A 16,943-nucleotide genomic window follows, 5' to 3' on the forward strand; every position below is an offset into this window, starting at 1 on the left:
TTTTGCAATGGGACCAAACCAGGTTTGTTTTTAACTACACCCACTGTCCCTCTCCTTTTCTGTCTCCCATGGTCACCGTCTCTGTGAAGCACCGTGGCTTTGCAAGGTGGCCTGACCCCTTACAAAGCTCATTTTGTCCCTAAATCTAAAGTTCTTTTGATTTCTGCTTTAACATCATTTAAGTCCCCTTTCAACTTTGTTCTGGAGATGAACAAAGGGCAAGAAAAATTAGTTTCTCTTTTGCTCTTATGATCTTTGCTGTAGTTGCAGCAAAGATTTAAGGTGGAATCCATGCTTCCCAGCCACTTTGCCACTAAGAAGGTCGTAGAGCTCATCATCCCCTCTGCTGTCTTATTTTTGGAGCTGAATGAAAAGTTAAAAGGACGTAGAGTCTATTCCACTTTTCTTTGCATATTTACAATATGTTAATAACTGCAGCTAATGTTCTCAAAGTTAGAATTATTATTTCTAATAGTTCTTGATTTGAAGCATTATAGTATAGCAGTTAGCTTGTCATGGCTTTGACAAACACTTTATCATTCTATTTAAGGAATCAGTTTTAATCTTCAAAGAAAAGGGCTTAGTTAATTTAGAAGTCAAGCAGAGAGATGGCAGTCATAGGAGGTTTTAGCACAATAGATATTCATAAAACATCCCCCATAAAAGAGTAAGCCTTGGGGACAGATGCAGTAATATAAGATTCCCTCTTTTTTACCTCCTGCACATGTCTACTCCTGCACTGAGGATGGTCATTAAAAGTAAGTGCTTGTAAATTCACAGCCACCTGACCTGCCATAAAAAATACGATTTTTTAAGAATCTCATGTAGAAAAGAAGAAAGAACAAGACTGTTCTTTGGTAGGTACTAGTTCCTTTGAAGGAGCTGATTCAACTAAATTTGGGTTAATATTCCTGAAGTAAGAGAGAGAACCATCTTAGTCTCAGAGCAATTATTAAATATTATTAGCTTCATGTATGCAATCTGATGGCAGAATAATGCAGCCTCCTGGGGGAAGGGGAAAAACTCCTGTATAAGGGATATTTAAAATGAGACTGAATAAAAATTGCATGAGGTCCTATATGCAGCAGTCCATTAGTACTGCACTGCGATACGACCTATCTCATGCCTTATATTCCCTTCTAGAGAAAAGGAATTTTGGCCTTAACAAGTTCTACTTCATCATCGTGATTATGGAGCTATTCTTGAACTCCTGTGAACTCCTATCTGTCTGATTCTTGTAGCTATGACCACTTTTGCGATTTTCATCCCTGCTGACAATTCCCAGCCTTTTCTTCCCAGCACCCTCGAAAGCCATCGGCACTGCTTCGGTCTGCTGGGCACAAATCCATATTATATACTTAACTCCAGGAATTGGCTGTTTCTCTTCCTACCCCGTTGCTTCCCCCCTCCTAAAAGATAGGCACCTCATTTTTATCAGCTATTTTTTCTGGCCATTCAGGTTTTTGTGTGCAGAAATGCCAGTCATATCTTTGGTGCAGCTCAAAGCCTGCTCTGTACCCGAACAGGCTGGGTACAGCCCCAGCCCAGCTACCCAGCCTCCAGAGGTGAGCCTGGAGAGTGGCTTTATACACATGTTGGCAGCAGCACCCTCTGTTATCACGGAATTGTTGGAGTTGGAAGGGACCTTCTAGAGATTATCTAGTCCAACTCCCCTGCCAAAGCAGGGTTGCTTAGAGCACATTACTCAGGACTGCATCCAGGTGGGTCTTGAAAATCTCCAGGGTAGGGGACTCCACGACCTCCCTGGGCAGCCTGTTCCAGTGCTCTGTCACCCTCACCGTAAAGAAGTTCTTCCTCATATTTGAATGGAACTTCCTGTGTTCCAGCTTGTGCCCATTGTCCCTCATCCAGTCACTGGGAACCACTGCAAAGAGTCCAACTCCATCTTCCCTCAAACCACCCTTTAGATACTTATAAGCATTAATAAGGTCTCCCCTCAGCCTTCTCTTCTCCAGGCTAAAGAGTCCCAGCTTTCTCAGCCTTTCCTCATAAGGGAGATACTCCAATCCCTTGATCATGTTTGTTGCCTTACTCTGGACTCTCTCCAGTAGTTCCCTGTCTCACTTGAACTGGGGAGCCCAGAACTGGATGCAGTATTCCAGTTGTGGCCTCACCAGTGCAGAGTAGAGGGGGAGAATGACCTCCCTCGAGCTACACTACGGGGAAGCTGCTCTTCCCTACGCAGCCCAGGATCCCATTGGCCCTCTTGGCGACAAGGGCACATTGCTGGCTCATCGATAATTTACTATCCACCAGGACCCCCAGATCCTTTTCCTCCTTTCCAGCAGGTCCATCCCTAACCTATGTTGGTGTCTGGCATGACATGTCTGTTATTTCACTTCCCTGCTCGAGCTTGGAAGTTTGTCTACTAGATCATGAGTGTTAGGAATGAAGGCAAATCCACGTAGACCATATTTCTTCAAGATCGATTGTACTTAGTGTTTATCCATTGCAATTCATGCAAGCAGCCTTATGCTGAGCCAAAGGGCTTTGATTGGAGCAAAGCATCTGAGTCCTCAAGAAACTAAACTATTTGCCAGCTGCAGAGGAGAAAAAAGGCCAAGGTATCATTAGTGCCCAAGCTTCATGCAAGGGGAGGGAAATAATTTAAGTGCAGATTTTTCAATGGACCAAGCATGCCCACAAAGTAGGAGGAGGTGAAAACACATTAACCAAAACCCAGGGGGAAATTTCCCTCCAAGCCAAAATAGGGCAAGCAGCGTGACCTTGCGCGTGTGGTCATCTCCTCCACTTAAAAGACTTCTTGGTATGTGATTGAGATCTGGGTGCTTTAGGGGGTAGGGAAGGAAATCTCTGGTCACAGCCAGATCCTAGAGATATATTTGCTCTGTATCCTGTCAGTGCAAATAATAAAGATCTCCTTTCTCTCCTCCTAAAAGACCATTTTTTTTAAGAAGCTGTGTATGGGGTGTTTTTCCTAAAATAATCCTGCAGACCTTTCTCCATAACAATTCCATTTTTGGCAATTCTGCTTGAAGAATCTTTCCTATGAAATGGGAACGTTTGAAATGAATCATTTAATTTGCTTAACTTAAAGAGGTTCCCACTACATTTAATTTTAAGCTGATTCTCTCTAATTAAAGTTCAACTCACTCTTAAATATTTGGCCTTGTTAAATGAAGATCCAGGAAAAAAATTGTACTAATCTTTTCCTTTTTTGCTTTACCTGAAATATGTCTTTTTTGAGTTTTTAATTTTGAAACACCAATTTAATTTGAACTACCAGCATGAATAATTTCCAGGGTTTCAAGCACAATTTAGTATTTTAAATTGAAAAGCTAGATCAATTTATTCTGTATAATTTTAGATATATTCCTATACCAGTTTTGCTGGGGGATAGAAGGAGGAAAGAATCAAATTCCGTGTTGATCAAATGATTCTTCATATAAACAAACAGTTAAATATGCATCCTACGTATTTTTCCATGCTTGAAATATTGGGGAATTTTTTGAGGATGTGCTTGATGAGGTGTTTTGGTAACTTGACCTGGTTGGCCTGTATCCTCAAATTTGTACACCTAGAAGTCAGGAGTGTGAGATCTGTGTTTAGTTTCAGGATTTCAGTAGGATGAACGGTTCCACAGCTGCCTGTGAAAATCAGACCATTTTAGGGGACTCTCCCACTGTAGTCAATCGTCCCGTTCCCATGTGGCTAAGCCTGAAAATGTGAACTTGATGTCTAGCTAATAAGCAAGTACCAGTGTTTTTCTCATCAATTCTCTCCTCTTATTTCTTGTCTGGTAGCTGTTCGTGTTTAGCTGATTTTCCTTTTTTTTTTGAGCCTGACTATGACACCAGACAAATTAGTGAGCATTTTGTCTCCATGATTAGTCAGTGAGCTTTTGGTTTTGGCACTGTGTTGTAGCATTGCTTAGAGGATAAATAAATAAATCAATCAGATATTCCTGACAACTGTAAAATGATTAAGATAAAAAAAAAAAGCCACACAACAAGAAGTTGAATGATCACTCTCTAATGTGAAATGAAAAAGTACAAAAAGTACATGTTTTTTTTGGCTTGAATAACTGGACATGCTAACTTTGAATCATCATTACTGTTTCCTTCTTCCCATTGGATCCGCTGGTGGTTGTTACACGGGACTGGGAGACTTCCCTTATCTGAATTTCTGATGTGTGAAGTTGGAGTTGCGGTTTCTATTTTGAAGTGTGTTTTTAGTCTGAAACAGAGTCTATAAAAACGGAAATTGCACTCTCAGTGAATCACAGTCCTGGCTGTTGACCTGAGTGACAAAACCCACTTTTTCCCCCTTGCAAAGCTGATGCTGTTCAGGGCTTGCATTGGCTTTACTTCTGCCTCTTGCCATATCGCCGCTTTACTAACTAGTTGCAAGGGCAAAATCTGTTCACGTTTAGTGTCAAGTCAACATTCTTGTTTCTGATGGTGTTGGACAAGGTGGCTGTGGGAAGACTTTTGCCCAAAGATTTTTACTGTTTTACCACCAGGATGCATCTGAGTTTGTTGCCCCCACTTTGGTAACGCCTGCAGGCCCAGCAGCTGGAATATCCTCACGTGCTCGGAGCATTTTTGGCCTGAGGTCTCTGGGAGGAAAACAAAAGGAATTCTTCCTATCTCCCAGCTACATTTGTTTTATGTTTTGGAACACAGGGTACAAACTCTGTCCCTGAGTATTTGACCCTACTTGTCAAATATACAACTTTTCTTGACTTCAGTTTAATTTAAGCCAAGATGTCAGAGGGCAGATTTTGTCTCAGCCCATGCAAAATGGCCATTTTGATGCAATTTGGTCTATTGGGTATATTAATGCTAAACATATAGAACTATGCCTCTGTACATATGTTTCTCTGAGGCCTTCTAGCCACTTAAACTACGGATGACCCGTAAATACAGACACTTACTTAGTTCAGGTGGCCCTAAAGGAATTGAGAACATTTTGGCTATTACAAAAATTATGAATAATTCCTGAAATATTATTCAAGAAAACATGTTTCATATCTGCATGCAGTGAGGGAGAAAGAACAGGACCCCTTGAGTTTCCTCCTGAAGAGAGGAAAATTGAAATGCATCCAGATCCCTTAGCCAAGCCCCGGCTTAGAGAAGTACAACCTTGTTGAATACAATAGCTGTCCCATGTTATCAGTATGAGTTTTGTTTCAAGTAAAATATGTCCTCAGTTATAATATCAGCATAATTTCCATTCTATCATTTGTAATGGTGACTGAAAAAAAGAAGGCACCTGAAATGAAGCATGCCAGCATTCAACTCGGGCATTTCCCATATCTTTACTTCCATAAATTTCTATCTGAAGGCATGTGTTTTACTAAAACTGCTCTGTCTGCCTGATGTTACGGCAGCACAAAATATTTTCATGTGATGGTACGGTTTTCCATCCACACCTAACAATGAGCGCCCTGAAAACTCTCAAAATGTCGTTCTCAGGACACTTTGTGTTCTCAAGGTCAGCCTGTTTCCTAACCCTTGTGTCCTTTTCCTTTCTTTCAGGGTTTTGAGGACCCCAAGGACAAGTAAGCAAATTTACTTCTGTCATACACTGTTATGTTTGCAGATTTGGGATTTCTTTTCTCATATTAAAAAAAAAAGACAAAAATTAATGCCCAGCAGCCAAGAATAATGCCTGGACTCCCTGGAGGTTTCTCTTGGAGGGACAGCCAGTCGAGGGCATGGGATTGACTGCTGTGCATTCAGAACTGACACTACCCTTAAAACATTTATTCATTTGTGTGGTTCTAACTTGCTTTTGTAATTAAAATGCGTTTGCTGCTCTTCTCCATGCCCATGATATTCTTTGCTATTTGCTGCTTTGAAAATATCCTAAGAACAAAATCTTCCTGTAAAGTACATCTGTGTTGAACATCTCAGTTAAGAAAACCTTATGTATGTATTGAAATATATATATAATTTCTGAGTTTACTTGTATATGTTTTATATTACTCATTATTACATATTACTTATTTCTATGTATAAAAATGAACTCAGAAATGACAGCTTTATTTGAAAAAGTAATTTCAAACTTCTGTGCTCTAAAATACAGCCACATTAAAGCAGCATTTTCATTTTCTTTTTCATATAGAACTTTAAAAAAAAATATTTAAAATAACAATTCAACAAGAGTGATATTTTGAAAAATTTCTTTTGGAGGAAAAACCCAGCCATGTCCACTTTTTAACTTCTACAGCTGGAAATAGCAAAAACATTTCCTCTATTGAAGGTGTTTGTAATAATTTCACATTCAGTCCTACTGAATGGCATTAGTTGAAAGCTTGCTCAGTGTGAGATAGGTGGCAGTAGATGAGACTGATGCCTAAAATAGGTGGCTGTTGCTCTTTATCATGTTTCTCAGGCTGCTGGTGGTCAGGACTAAGCAGACCTCTGTGAGCTGGGGCAGCTAAATGCTTCTGTGGGACCTGAGCATCTGGCTTTGGGAAAATTCACATGATGGTGGCTGAGCATTGACAGTGACTCCCTAAAAGTAAAGGGATGTGATAAGTTTGAACACGGCAATAATAGGATCATTCTCTCCCTCCCTTGCCCTTCACTGCAAACTCAATTTCCATAACATTATCTCTGTGCACCCTGCGATGTTTCACTGGTGGTACAGGGTGTCTAGGGGGAGTCACCAGGAATTTTTGTTGCATCTATGGCTTCAGGGAACTCAGTTGATATGAGATATACTTTGGACAGAAAAAATCTAACAGATTACAAAAAATTATTCCTTAGGAATACAGAAATTTTAAGTATTCCTCATAAAACAGGATCTCTATGTATAGTTTATACAACAGAACATAAAGTCATCTGCCTCAGTGTTAGCCCACAACAGTCACCCAGCTGGTGACGAACAGAATCTCCACTGTTCCTCCAAGGACCGTAACGTCTCTCCTCCGTCCTATAGTTTGAAAAGGTTACTTGAGCTGTTATGGCCAGTAGGCTAAATGCTGGCAAGGATTACTGTGTATTTACCAGTGCTGATTCAGTGTGACCCCATTTTATTATACAGATTGCAGGATTTTTGCATTTCTGTTCAGCACCAAAATAAGCTACTACTTGCCTCAGAATCTCTTGATCTGAAAATCTGTTTAATTCAAGGACAAAGAAAAAATCTCTAGCAGAAAATGTTCACGGTGACATTGCTTAAAATCAGATACCTCAACCATGTCAAACACTCAATCCAATACCTTCACGTGCAGAAACACTGAGCATCAGTACTTTCCTTGATGGTAAAGGAAGGTGTAGGCACCACGCATCTCTGAAAACAGGACCCGACGCATGCCTAAATGCAGATTTAGTTACTGAATGTAGGCATGGAGCATTTAAAATTATGGCATACATGTAGTTTTGGCAGTGGTCACACTCTTCATTTGCAGAAAGTAATTAAATCAGCAGAACATTTTTGGATTACTCTGAAGCCAGCATCTCTGGGTTAATTGCTGGCTTTCACATTTGCAAGCAGAGTGCAAAAGTTGCTCCAAGCTCTGTTCGTGCTGTTCCTGTCCCTTGCACCAATTTTCTGTTGGCTACATTTAGAGAAATCTCAGCAGTGCTTTTAAGGGGTGTTTCTGGAAGTTTCGTGGTGGCCTGAAATCCTTGGGTTCCCACCACCACCAAACTATGAATATATCAATAAGCATTTCCACGTATGGATTTCATTAGTCTATGGCAGTACCTCAGCTCTTGACTTGCAGGCACTGCCTCCAGGGCTCTCCTTAGCACTGGGAAATTTTGTATTTCAATTTAAGACTTAGATCTATGCAAATGTACCTGAATTTGCCGTACAGTAACTAGTTCGGGTACAACTAGCAGCTAGGTATACACAAGGTAACTGAGCTTCCCTGCAGTCTACGTGAACGTGGCTGCCTCACTGCAAATATCCCAGCAAAGTAATTAAAAACCTGCAGGGGTATTTCTACCCAATTTGCGACTGCAGAAGTTATTGTAGTATTAGTGCTACCCTCAGCAGGATAATGACCTATTACAAAACTGGAGGCAGCCAAGGCCAAAGTCCGAGCAGACAGTTTCTGCTCTTCACGTCTTCCTGAGTGATGCTTTTTGACTGGAACTTGAAATTTAATGGAGGTTCATGAAGATGCTGAGCTGATTCTTTCCCTTCGGCTCTAGGAGAAAACGTATTGCTTCTCTCGTACGTGGTATGAAACGGGTAAATGTGAATGACCCAAATGTGTAAATAACTCGCAGGATCTTGGAAGACATTCTGTAAATACAAAGCCTAATGATTTCCTTGCTCATTTTTATGAGGCCAGAAGACAGAATTGCAAGGACTGAATGAAAACAAGCAGCATTATCTTGAATGGTCAAGCAGATGTGCTTCCTCTAAGGAAGCATCTAGAAGTAAATTAAGTATCCTGTCCTAGGGACAAAACCACTTTTATTTTCAAAGTGGAATATATGAAGTTCAAGGAATTAAATAACACTAGAGCCCAAAAATAAAAGGCTCTTTTCCCCAACCCCACTGAAATATTAAGATTGGCTAAAATAAGACCTTGAGACAAACTAGGTTTGCAATTGCCATGTGGTCACTAAATAGATGCCACTGGTGTATCATGATGACCCAGCTGAGATACAGACACATTCAACTTGTTGGCTGGGGCAAAGGGGGGTGGAATGGAAACGAGTAGGGAGACTTGATTTATTTTTCTCCTGGCAAGAGGTACACAGTAGAGTTGTGGTAGAGAATGCTTCTAAAGTCTGGTCCAGTTTTGCAAAAAGTTTTGGGAGGCCTTTTATTTTGAAAAGCAACTTTTAACTTTTAAAACAGAGTCACATTCTGTTTCGTAAGCTGCTTTGAGCAGTCTCCGCTTCGGTCACAGTCGCACCTGTAGGGACCTGCTGGCTGCAACACAGTGTTTGTGCATTACGCGCTGTTAGGGAGTACCAATAAAACTGAGAAAATAAAGCAGTGTAGCTTTCCATCGTGCTTGTCAGACCTTGGGATTTTTCCTCCAGAGTGTCTAAGGCGAAGGTCACACAACATGAGCTGTAAGTTGCTGGGCCATCATGGGGTTTGCACACAGAAATAGTTATCCACTGGAATATGCCTCAGTGCAAGTGGGGAGCATATTCCAGTGGATAACTATTGGCATATCCTGTGGATAACCTTGGCAATCACGCAAGCAGAGCAGAAAAACAGCACTTCAGGATTAGCTTTTAATTTCTGCCTATAGCTAGTTTTAAGGCAGGCCATTAAAGTGACAGCATCAAGTCATTAAAATCCTTTTTAGATTTTAAAAATAACTAGAGAGTTTGGGGAGGTGCTTCGGGTTTCCTGATCCTCAGTGCAAAATGCCTCAGGAAAATTAAGTTTTCAGTGTTATTTTTTTCAACAGTTTTTGAAAATCAGCCTCATTTTTTTGGAAACTGTAGCTGAGCGTTAGAAACACACTGATACTAAAGACTGTAAGCAATTTAGAAATCTTGTTCCACATATTTAGAAAGCAGAATCTAATTTGTATTGCTTTCTTTTGCTACCTTTTTCTTTTGCAACCTTTCCTTGTATTAAGTAAATATCTTATAAACAGAAAATTTTGTATGGTTTATGCTTTATACCCATAAATGGCTGCATGAAGGGGAGGCAGTAGGGTGTCAGGCCACAGTTTTTTCCCCACATTTGTTCTGTGAACAATTTTTTCTCAAAAATGGAGAATTGTTCAAGTTCAGAAATATTTCACAGAAATATTTACAAAGATTATTATTGGGAAGCAAGAAATATGACTGGTTACATAAATAATTTTGCCAGTTCAGGCACTCACAGCTACGACAGCATGGCAGGGCAGGGAAGAACAAGTCAGAGGACTAGTGGAAGGAGACTACTGACCGGTTTTAGAGAATGAAGGACAGTGAAAAGACTGCAAGGCAAGAGAACAGATGGAGATAGTGTAGAAAAAGGGCATGTAAATCAAATCCTTTCACTGGTGGACTCAGGACTGGCAATGAGCTCCAGAGCCGATATCATTTTCCTCGCGGCTCAGAATCCATTTTCCAACTTGAAGCTGTCATGAACAAAATGCCATTTAACCTCCAGCTTGCTGAAATGATAACATATAGTGAAGAGGGGGAAATTATCTTGTCCTCTTATGCTCCCTTTTTGTGACATCCTCAGGAATACACAGGAAAGTATGAACCCAGAAGATGAAGTGGATGAGTTTCTGGGCCGTGCCATCGATGCCAGAAGTATTGATCGGTTACGCTCCGAGCACGTGCGCAAGTTCCTCTTAACATTCAGGGAGCCTGACTTGGAGAAAAAGGTAATGTATAAAAATCGTTGCAATGTGTCAGTCAAGCTCGTTGAGAGTTTTAATACACCTGCATAAGGTCAAGCTTTTGTATCTATAGGTGAAGCTAAGTGTTTGGTGTTGGAGGTGGGGTTGTGATCTTAAAAAAATCTGTGCTTCTTTGTGGAAACCTTAATATCCATGTCCCTAGAAAGCCACAGTCATCTGAAGGGAGCACTGGGCAGGAAAACCAAGTCATTTCTGTCAGACACACATGAATATATAATGACGAGCTATAAAGGGAATCCAGAATAAAGCAGATTTGTTTCTCTGACCTTGAGGCATCCAAAGTGAAATGGCAGTCACCCCTCATCTCCCTCAAATCACTGGAGAAACCTGCTTCAGCCTGCCCAAGCTCCAGGTCACCTCTGGAGGGGCTTTACTCTGCCTTTGTACCCCCAGGGAGCCCCAGAAACTACTAAGGTTCATTAGGATGCAATTCATACTCTGGTCATTTTTGGGAACCCATTTTAAGCAACAAATAGAGTTTTGTGTCTCACAAATGTGAGAAAGAGGAGTAACAGACCGAGGGCTCCTGAATAGCTGATTGCTTCCTGGTTTTGTTTCAGATGTCAATGTTGTGAGGCAAAGATCTTTTCAATTTCTCTGTCTGTGTAATAGAGACAACATCGGCTCTAGATGTCTGCAAAGTTAAACTCAGTTAAGTCCAGATGCTGTTATTAAGGGTACTATGTAAACTGCTGGTTTTAACTGCCTAAAGAAAGTCAAAGTCTTCTTTTTTCTTTTTTCTTTTTTTTTTAATCAAAGCACAGATCCTTGGGATACTTGAGGAGTCTTCAGGTTCATTATTCCATGGAAAAAGCTTCAGTAATTAAGTTTGCACTAACTATTTTAGTGTTTTATTTAGAAACACTCTTTAAATGAAAGGATTTGTAACCTATGGCAAACGCATACCTTTGCAGGATTCACAGCTGTATCAGTGTGGGACTGGATAAAAGCTCAAGCGGGTTATTTCCCCTCGCTCCTTCCCTTCAGCTTTATAGCTGAACACTGCTAGAGAAATTAGCAGTTCACCTGTTCTGAGCACCTTTTATTTTCTGGTTCAAACATTGAGACTCTCTGTACTGAGAACCGTGCCTCAAGCTAAATAAAGCATCTTTGGGAATCGGATGCAGATCCCATGTGACCAATATGTTGACAAGTAGTTGGAAGGAGTGACTGTGTGAAAACCGCAGCATCCTCGCACTATCATTAGAACAAGCCAAGCCGTCTGCACAAAATGCAAGGTTTTCTCATTAGCAATATTCATCCCTGTTGGAGGAACCTTCCCATGGAAGAAATTTAGGTCTGACGATGGTGACCTAGAATCCTGGTCCCAGTTAATCCGTTCCTGTTCCTCTCGTGCAAGGGGCAGATGGCGAATCCTCTCTCCACCCAGCTGTGTGGGTTTGTCCCCTGCCCTTTGGGCCTGTTCAGGCCCTTACAGCTTGCCCAGAGAAAAGAGCAGTTTGTAATGTTAGTTGTTTCCTACTAGAGCTGCTTTCCAAGGACCTAAACAGAAGCCAAATAAGAAGTTTTTGTGGAGAGAAGGCAGCCAGTGAAATTTCCCACTAACATGACCCTGTTTGCATTTTTGCAGTACTCCAAGCAGGTGGATGACAGGTTTGGAGCCTACGTGGCCTGTGCCTCCCTAGTCTTCCTCTTCATCTGCTTTGTTCAAGTCATAATCATGCCACAGTGAGTATCTTTTCATCCCTTTGCTCCCATCTGCTCCCCTCCTCTATTCTGGCCTACTTTTCTTTGTTTTTTTCTTGAGAATTCAGAGCACCAAGGGGAAGAGGAAAATCTTTAAATAATTCATGCTCAAGTGATGCGTGGTGCTTATTGTTTTCACTCATTTCTTGTGCAGATTAAAACCTCCTCACTGGCACGTGAGGATTTCTGTTTTCCCAGCGTGATTTCTCTTACCATTTACCTCCATCTTAGGAAATGCAGTTCAGCATGTTTATAAGCCTGTGGAAAACAGATATCACTAAGGAGTAAGGATTGCCTACTAAGGCATAGTAGGCGTTCACAGCATGAGGCCAGGCTGTCCTCTTATCTGAACGTAGTGGGACAGAGAGGTGAAAAACCCATCACAGCCTTGTTGCCCAGAGCGCTGAGGTCTCAGGGTCTGCTTCACAGATGAGGCATAATCTCTCATGTGTTTATTCTTCTGGACTCAGAGTCGCAGCGCAAGAAGAAAGGTACAGAAGGAGTTGAGCTACACGTGTCTGCTCTTTGGGTAGCTGACTCCGGGTGTAGGGGTTGCAGTCATTTCTTTCCCCAGGCAAGAGTGGCATAAGCTCCTCGGGGCTGTGGGGCACGGTGCTTTTGGACCACTGCAGTGTGTTGCTTTGTCTGAAAGGCACAGTGTAACCCACTGGATCTTTTTCAGCAGTGAGCTCTGCAGACATGGTATTTCTTCTCAAAGAGTTCATAAAAAAAATCCCTTAAAATTAAAGCATGTTGGTATTTCCTGTGCTCTGGTTTAGCAGCAGTAATATATCACTTCACTGAGCACTGCTGTGTTGGAAATAAATTTGGAGTTAGTCATTTTTAATCTGAAGGACAAGATCACAGAAGCACTGAAAATGCTCCAAGTTCATCTTCATTACAAGAAGACAAAAATTGTTTAGAGAGAGCTCCAATACCATGCCATTACAACTGCTTTCTACATCTGTTCACACCACAGATCTTTTCAGAGTAGAGATTGGTTTGTACCATTCGGATCAGATATTTGGAAGGACACAGAAATGACGCATAGTCTGATGTTTGAGGTCATTCCCTCTCCCAGGCAAGAGGACATTCACTTCTGCTCACAGAAAGATTGAATCAGCACAATAACATGAGTACAAATGTACTGTGTCAACAGACAGTTCCACTTTGGGAAACTGGAAGTGAAGCTGAGAGGCCCAGAATTGAAACTAGATCAATCCCAGTAATTAACACATTGTTAATTATAGCCAAAAATGTTATTTGAGAGTAATTGACTTAGTGAAGCCTTATACTCTGGATCTCTGGATATTACTGCTGTGACTCCACACCTGCAGAGGCCCTCCACCAGCCTTTGTGTTGCTCATCAAACTCCCTAAGCAGCCACTAAGCTGTCTCCATAAAACCCAGTTTAACATTTAAATGACAACTTGACAATTTCTGATCTGTGGCAACCATATGGCTGACTCTTTTGTATTACATGGGAGTCAATCTCTTACAGCAGCGTAGTATAAATGTCATGCTGCTCAGTCTCCTTCCACGCCGCCCATAAGGGTGGTGGTTAGATTTTTGTTAAGTTCTGAGGTATCCTTAGGCAGTCTGACCTGCCTGAAAGATGATTTGGTTCAAGAGTAAGTAAAATTTCATGTTTTACCTGCAGGTCAGATATACTTTCCTTCACCTTTTAGTTTGTTTTTCCTTATATTTCAGTTGCCTAGTTTTGGTCTTTTATTGAAGGTAACAGTTAAGCAGCAGCTGAAACCACAGGTGTATATGTGTCACCATCAGAGCTTCATGAAAGACACAACATGGAATTTGAATCTCAAACTAGAGACAAAATGGCAGTGATAATTTATGTTGATAAAGAGGAATAGCTTTAATGAATTTCACAAAGGCTCAAACAGTGAATTAGCAAGTACAATTATCTTAGTAGTCATGAGAGAACGCAGAGACCAGCTGGCTTTGGTGTGGTTGGCCTCAATGTCACATCACAAGAGTAGTTCCTTTAAATTATGAACGAGGCTAACTCCTGGGAGGGGGCCTGTCCTGTCACACAGAGACCAATCACTGGGAAATTGTTGTTGAATATCTTCATGATCAAAACACATCAAAATGCATAGTACAAAGTTGGCCCTGGAGTCCTGTTTGTACTTCAAAGTTGGGAGGAACAGGAACCTATCAAACTGGCCAGATTAAAGCTGTTTTCCCTGACTGTCCTTGTGCCGTGGTCGCTCCCATCCCATTAACGAGACCCAGCACGGGGGATGGTGCAGCACAGACGTTCCCTGTGCATGGCAAGGGCGGGTAGCAGTTCCTATCGAGACGATTCCCACTCGGCTGCACCACAGTGCTCAGCACACTTTCCCTCCCAGGGGTCTCCTGCCCACAGCCAGCCAGGGGCCCACCCGTCATAATAAATTGTTCTATCAGCTCCTCCAGTGCATGCAATATTTCTCAGTCCCTCTGTTGTCACCCCGGCAGGAAGGTGATTGCTATAAAAGATGCAGGATTCTCTGCTCTGCAGCCTGCGTGAGTAATTCAAAATAGGGCAAAGTATCTGTTGATATTCAAGGCACCTCGTATCTCCTACTGCTGTCCTAATTGGAAAGCCCATGCAGTGTGTCATAGCTGTACAAATATCACATTCTGGAGAGCGGAGCTGTAGCTATTCTATATGATGTGCATTTAAAAAATAAAAATTTCCTTGATTTCAGCTCTACATTTATGCTGGGCTTTTACCTGACCTGTTTCCTGATCCTGACCACAGTGGTGTTTGTTTCGGTCATTTACTCCTGTGTAAAGGTGAGTACTGTGGTTTCTTTGTAGAGTCCTTTGCCTGAGATAACCGGATCAGCAATCTGTTTCTTCAGCTAACAGAGCATGTTTTGTTAGCCATCCTTTCCACACTATGTGATAAGGGTTACAGAAAAAGCCTTTGATAAGACAGAATGAACTGCAAACAGATGTTAGGGTTGGCATCTCTGTAGTTCAGCAAGAAGTAATCACTCTGTGGATCTGCATGTCTATGAAGTCCCCTGCGGGCACTCTCATATTGATAGAAGAACACATTTTCCAGTGTGGAACGAAACACTGACCGTTCGTTTCCTCCCTGTGAACTTCCTGCGGAGTCGCCTGTGTGCTGGCCCCTGCTGCATATGCATGTTTGGGTAGGCAGATAATCAGAAGCAGAATATCATCAAGGAAAAATGTTCTGGGGGGAAGTAAAAGCCATAAACATATATAAGTTTATCAGCCTTTCTCAGATGGGTACACAGAACTTCTGACATTTGGTGGGCTCGCTCTTGTAACTGGTTTTGATCAGTGAAGAAATACATTGTGTGAAATCTGAAAACATATTAATTCTTCTTGGCAGTCTGTGGTAAATCAGGAGGGAGTGCTTTAGGAAGGGTGATTTACTCATCTTTTTAGCTCAAAATATGCATATTAAATTGTTGATGCTAGTTGATTGTATTTGCCGTTTGGGGGATCCTTGCAGTCCTGCAGTGGCTGAACATGGAATACGTTCAGATTCAGGCTCCTTAGCCCAAGCTCAGCTTTGTTCCTCAGAGCCTGGAATAAAATAGCTCAGTAGCATAATGTTTCCTGCAGAAGAAACAGTGGGGTAACTGATTATGTCAGGCAGATGATTTGCCTCACTTTAATTATCTTCTCTGTGCCATTTTCAACAGTTGAATGTGGGTGCTCTTGACAGACTTGCACCCTTTATGTCTTTTTGATTTTTGAAATTTAGATCTGGAGAATTAAGCTTTGCCTTCTCGTTTAATAAGAGCTACAAACTGTTCCCAGTGAAAGAAGCTTCAGGTTATATCTGAACTTAACAACTCACTCACGGGGCTTCCCTTGGGCTTATGACAATTTTAAAGAGAACCTAGTTAGTAAGCGCAGCATCCCGTTGGTCCTGCTTGTTTACCAGCAATGAGAATTACAAGTCAGAAATAACAGTGCTTGGCTCCCTTCAGCTGGGAAATGGTACCCAAAGATGCCTGGTTATGCTTGGTGTGTCCGTTGCACATGAGGATGCTATTGAGTGTCATTAGTTTGTAAACTGGTATCAGCAGTTAATGTGGTTAGCAGTTAATTAACGACCAACGTGGAAAGCTTTTGGTCACAGCCACAAAGGACTTGGAAACTTGGTGCAGAGCTGTGCTGGAGCCTACTTACACTGCGGTGCCACCGGCAGCTACATCCCAGCTCACTGCCAGCTGTGCAGAGCCATGCCAACACAGCAGCTCTACTGGTGCTGTGGAAATACTGGGGCAAGAGCTGTGGCAGACCCAGACCTCTGAAGTATTCAAGCTGGCTGACTTGCAACCAGACGGATTTCAAGGCGCACAGCTGTTTGTCACCCTCTGGCTTTTACGGGCTTAGGTTGCTTCCACATGCTGACAGCAGCACTCATTTCTTCTGTCATCATTCAAAGGTTTTGAGTTTGGTTTGGGCTTTTTTGGTTTAATATTATTACTGATCTAAATTAACGCACACATGATTTTTCAGCCCTCGTGACCCTAGGCAGATGTTCAGTCTTGCTTTCTTTGCCTTGATCTTACAAATTCCAGCAGAAGTTGTGCCTGCAACTAGTTTTCGGCTGACTTTGCCTCAGTGCACAGGCCCTGGAAACACAAGACATTGGAGGGAATTCAGACTAACATCAGAATTTAATGGGATTTTATGAAGCTCCTGGTATTTCTGAAAGTGAGTTTTCAGCATGTTGGTCCAGAACCACAAGATGCTTAGGTATAACATTCAGCGTGGCCTGTGCCTTCCGTGCACAGATTTCAAATATCCACAATATCAGGCCCTCTAGCTCCAGTACCTTTTTGATAACCCCTTTTTTAGTGCTCCAAATTAGCCTCTGCTGGCAATATCTGATTATGACATGGCT

The 16,943-nt window shown here is 41.8% G+C and overlaps 1 protein-coding gene across 2 annotated transcripts in view; it reads left to right on the plus strand.

Annotated features, from left to right (window-relative positions):
* ADCY5 (adenylate cyclase 5) overlaps positions 1-16,943 on the plus strand; it is a 220,690-nt gene that overhangs the window by 182,329 nt on the left and 21,418 nt on the right. For both annotated transcript variants that reach the window (XM_074145962.1, XM_074145963.1), the window contains exons 9-12: positions 5,523-5,545; positions 10,153-10,297; positions 11,925-12,022; positions 14,755-14,842. In XM_074145962.1, the coding sequence (XP_074002063.1) occupies positions 5,523-5,545; positions 10,153-10,297; positions 11,925-12,022; positions 14,755-14,842 (354 nt within the window). The remainder of the gene's footprint in view (positions 1-5,522; positions 5,546-10,152; positions 10,298-11,924; positions 12,023-14,754; positions 14,843-16,943) is intronic.

Source organism: Numenius arquata, chromosome 3 (assembly GCF_964106895.1).
Source record: "Numenius arquata chromosome 3, bNumArq3.hap1.1, whole genome shotgun sequence".
NCBI lineage: Eukaryota > Metazoa > Chordata > Aves > Charadriiformes > Scolopacidae > Numenius > Numenius arquata.